The sequence below is a fragment of the Apaloderma vittatum genome, unplaced genomic scaffold (genome assembly GCF_000703405.1).
Source record: "Apaloderma vittatum isolate BGI_N311 unplaced genomic scaffold, ASM70340v1 scaffold27460, whole genome shotgun sequence".
Classification (NCBI taxonomy): domain Eukaryota; kingdom Metazoa; phylum Chordata; class Aves; order Trogoniformes; family Trogonidae; genus Apaloderma; species Apaloderma vittatum.
In genome coordinates this window covers 39056-43852 of record NW_009695460.1, presented here as the reverse complement: position 1 = coordinate 43852, position 4797 = coordinate 39056, and the positions used below count along the sequence as shown (strand labels likewise).

The 4797-nt window shown below is 52.9% G+C and overlaps 1 protein-coding gene across 1 annotated transcript in view; it reads right to left on the bottom strand.

Moving 5' to 3' along the window:
• Positions 1–4058, bottom strand: part of STRA6 (stimulated by retinoic acid 6) — a 10152-nt gene extending 6094 nt beyond the window's left edge. The window contains exons 1-6 of the mRNA XM_009871467.1: positions 3934–4058; positions 2126–2204; positions 1617–1702; positions 1318–1457; positions 1004–1170; positions 712–837 (exon numbers count right to left, since the gene is read on the bottom strand). Of these exons, the coding sequence (XP_009869769.1) occupies positions 712–837; positions 1004–1170; positions 1318–1457; positions 1617–1702; positions 2126–2204; positions 3934–4058 (723 nt within the window). The remainder of the gene's footprint in view (positions 1–711; positions 838–1003; positions 1171–1317; positions 1458–1616; positions 1703–2125; positions 2205–3933) is intronic.
• Between the last annotated feature and the right edge of the window lie 739 nt (positions 4059–4797).

Sequence of the window (4797 nt, the reverse complement as noted above, 5' to 3'; positions counted from 1 at the left end):
GCCACCCCCCACCCTGAACGCTGCCCCACAGCACCCTCCACATGGGATGCGGACAACCAGGATCGCAGCCCTCATTTGGAGAATGAAAAGTGTTGGAGCGATGCTGGCAGCAGCAAAGCTACTGGCACTGCAAAGGGAGAAATAAATCTGCCTTGTTCCCATCGACAAAGCTGCCCAAAACTGGGCACACCGGTACAACAGCTGAAAACCTTCACGCAAGCGCCTGGGGGTCACTTCAGTCCACACCCAGGCCACCAGGGTTTTTTTGGTTGAGGTTTTTTGTTTGGGCTTTTTTCAGTTGAAGTGGGTTTTTCTTCCTCACTTCCCAACAAAGCCTTGGCATTTCCCAAGGGGCTGAGGATTATCCAGCCTGTGGGGAAAACAAGGCGACCCCTGTCCCAGCCTGAATGGGATGCATTGATGCCTTAAGCCTCTTGTACTAAGGAGTTTACTCCAAAGATGGATTTTTTTTCACTCCCTCTTCAAATCCAGAGAGACAAACAGAGCCATGACCTGTGCTGTCAGAGGGACAGCAGCGAGGCAGCTCCTGGTGCCAAAGCAAGGTGGGAAACAAGGAGCATCCCAATTCTTCTAGTCCCCAAAACAGACAGATGGGCTGCAGGGCAAGAGAGCTCCCAAAACCGTGCACGTCTATGAAGGGGTTCGCCCATGATACCACCCACCCCAAGCCACCCCATGGATCTCCATTACCTCCATATTCAAGGCCTCCTCCTGTGTGGTGAAGCTCCTGATGAGCAGAGCTGGATACCAAAAGCTTAAGAGCACAAGGCAGAGGATGATGGGGATGTAGGAGAGTGTGGAGTAGTACCTGTATATCTGGGAAGAAGCAGAGATGTCACATGCCACGTTACCCCAGCTTGAAGGTGTGGTCCTGAACAGGTGACACCTTTATTTCACTTCACAGAGGTTGATGAAAGAGCCACCTCCAACCCCGGGCCACACCAACCTCCCTGATCCTTCCTCAGGCAGTCGGGACACGTACCTTGGGTGACTGGGGACAGTCTACCTTCTGCCAGATGTGGACCACACAGTGGCACCAGGAAAGCAGGCAGCCCAGGAGGTAGCTGAGCCTGTGCTGGATGGTGGCACAGGCAATTAAGGGGTAGTAGAAGGCAGGGTAGTAGAGCAAAGCCAGGATCTTCCAGTATTCTAGACAGGATGATGGAAAAGAGAGTAGGGAGACTGAAACAGTCAGCACTCTCAGTAGGAAGCAGTGTGAACACACTGCCACCCAAAGCTGCACGCCTCCTGGGTGAGAAGTGTGGTTTGCATGGGTCAGGAGGGTGCTCGCCTTACCCCGGGTGCCCTGGGAAGAGTTCGTGATGAACGGCAGAGGGTCCCTGTCCAAGACCAGCACGCACAGGGAGGAGAACAGGATGCCAAACACCGCGGCCACCAGCCCTCGGTTGCCATCCTCCTCCAGAAAGTTGGCTGGGCTGCAAGCCAAGGAAAGAGCAAAGGTGACACTAGCTCATGGGCACCCTGTCCCTCCAGCCCCAGAGCTGGTTTATCCCATGCTTCACCTCAGCATCCCTCCACCTGCTTGGCTGCACGGTGGCAGGGACCCTGGGGACCAGGGTGTGGGGCCAGACTACCTGAGCAGTCCTGGGACACCATTCCAACAGCTCTGGTGGAGACGCCTGCGTTTCACCAGAAAGGACAAGCAAACAAGAATGACCAGCTGCCAGAAATCCAATCAAGAGAACAATAAATACATGGCAGACACATACACATACAGACCACCTCAGACATGATGCTAAGTGATGGGAGCCTCCACGGAGACAACATCTCCACCCAACACTCTAACTCCAATCACGGCTGGAGCAGGGACAGGAGCTTCTCAACCTGCTCTGGTGGGTTACAGGCTCTAAACAGCTCAGAGTGACCATAGTGGGACAAAATAAAAATAAACCAAAGCCTTCCAGGCACAAAACAAAGTTGGGACATGTGCAAGTCTCTTGTTAGAGCAGCCCAGCTCAAAACTCACTCAAATTGAAGAGCACAGACCCGCTACTTAGAAGTAGATGGGCATGACCTGAGTTGGGGGACAGCAAATATGACATCAGGGTGATAACCCACCCTGCAGGACTTGGCAGGTACTTACAGAGATGGGTGCCATGCAGATGTGATAAAGCCTGGGAGAAATGGTGGGGTCACAGTCTGGGATTACGCTGGGAAACATGCTAGAAAGAGGGAGGAAAATAAATCACATGTCGTTATATTTCATCCCAAAAGGGTAGAGTAAAGATGCTGGGCTAATGCCCACGTACATATCAGAGATTCCGGTCTCCCGGAGAGCTGGCTTACACAACCATCAATAACCAGGGATGAAGTCACCCTCACGAGATGATTTTATGATCAAATGAGAGAGATAACACCCGAGTCACAGCCACTGAGCCACTCCCTGCACGTACAGGGATGCCAAGGCTGAGCAGCAGATCAGCAAGGAAGGATGAACCCCCCCTTTTAACTTCTTTTACACCCGAACCCATTTGAGCTCTGGCATTTTAAAACCTAAGGCATTGCTCTTATTAAATGCCAACTGCGAGGCTGAAGACCCCTCGCAGGGTGTTTTAACAGCTTTCCCGCGGGAGAGGGACCAGCCCCAGAGCTGCCCGGGGTAGGTGCATGCAGGATGGGGTCCCAGAGTTGTATCTTCTGGCCAGCCAAAGCTGGTCAAGCAGACACACCAGGCTTTGCTTTTATTTATTCACTCTCTGACCTCCCTTACATCCCTTAATCTCTGCTTTGCTGCAGCCCTCCTCCTCTCCCCAAGGCCAGGCGCAATCATGCACAGCCTCCTTCACCCGACATTGAAGTGGGCAAAGATGGGAGACCCAGGGCGGAGCTCCAATGAGCAAGGCTGCAGGGAAGCAGTTGATAGTGAAATTAGGATTTCTCAGGCATCGTATGTCCAAGGCTGCCACCAATCTGCCAGAAAAGGCTCTATAAGACCAGCTGCCATGAGCAAAGTTCTGATTTCTGCCTTTTCTTTCCTCTTCCAAGGACTGGCTTTGGATAGATGAGAAAATTTCTGCTGTCCAAAAATATCCAGGCTCTGGAAATCCAGGGCACTCACAGGACTGAGAGCCCGGGGATACAAAAACCCTTTTTGGTATCACCAGGGCATCAGCATCTAAATCCAGCTCATTCAGAAGCCACCAGATGGGCAAAACCCCCTGTGCTGCCTCCATCCCTTCACTGACCACGGCTTGCTGCAAAGGAGGACATCCCAAAAACACCCCAAAGTTTTCTAGCATGGGGGGGTCACACAGCTGGGGCTTCCCTGGGGAAACTGGGGCTGGGCAAGGAGATTTGAAAAGCTGTTTCACAACACAGAGGATTAAGGACAAGGAGGGACCCTTTGGGCTGGTCACTGCTGAGATCTCATCCTGCTTAACCTCAGGATTAGGTATCAGTCAACCGAGCGGTGTAAACCCACCCGCAGAGGATAAAGTCAACAGAGGGACAATAGATGCTGATAGATGGGCCTTGGCAAGCCCAGCTTTGAGTTTTGTGGGACACCTTGGATAAGCTGTCCCCCTGCTCCATGCCTCAGTTTCTCCTCCCTACAGCACTTCTCTCATTCTTGTGCAAATACAACCCTGCTCTTGGGACTACGCCGAGTTAAAGAGCAGATCACCATGGATGGAGAGGGAACAGGCTCTACAAGACCCATTAATACATCACTCTGCAGGGGGCAGGCAGGGAAATAAGACATCTGTGCAAGCCCAGGGATGCTCAGAGGAATTAAGGCAGGAGACCAATTTGCAAGGCTGTGTCGTGAGGATGTCTTCAAACCCAGAAGCGTGGAGCTCAGGGGATATTGCTCTACAGAAAGTGGATAGAGCAGCCAGGCAGGGACGGGGACGGGGGGACATGTGGCACCCACCAGCAGGGCTGGATACTTACTCATCTTGTGACACGGCTGGCTCCATGGTTTCGTAGATGTACCAGTCAGAAACGAGGTTGTCAGTGCCAGCGAAGTCGTTGTCCAGCAGAGCATCATGCATCCCACCAGAGCTGTTGGCTGCCATGGCTGTCTCCTTCCTTCCTCCACGGGCTGGAGAGAGATGGGAAGAGGCAGCCGGAGGTAGAAAGCAACTGGGGCTCCCCAAGGTGGGTCTTCCTGGGCTCTTGGAAATGAAGGGATGAAGGCGCCGAGCCAAGAGCTTTTATCTTCTTAGGTCACTCCTGCAGTCAGGGAGGGGACTGGGAGCTTTCACAAAATCCAGCAGTGCCTTCAAGGACCCGGCTTTTATCTGGACTCAGAGGGAGGCAAAAGGGACGAACCCCCCTTCCCGACTGCAGAGCCCGAGCACTTGGGGCACACCTAATCGTCTCCTGGCCACTCCCTGCCCGCCACGGGATGCTGATAGACTCAGGGCCTTTGTTTGGGTTGGTTAACAGCTTTTAACACCAACAACTCAGAAAAACAGCACAAGGGTCAAGTTTTGGGCTCGGTGGCATAGGCTGGTTGGCAAAGCTGGGGTGAGAGCTCAGTGCAGTTGGGGAGCCTGTGACCCGTGTCCCCGACGTCCCTTTGTGCCACTACAGCACCCAGCCTCTCCTGGGAGGAAATCTCAGCCCCTATCCCTTTTTATAGCAATACAAAGGAAGAAGGATTTGTTTCTGTGCCAGACCCAACAAGCTCTCGATTCTTCTTCTCTCGATTACTTTTTGATGATTTTGGCGCAGGCAGCCCCACACCCTCCTCTGCTGTCCCAGAGCTACATCACACGAGTTGCAGCACACTTCATCTACCATTGCTATTAG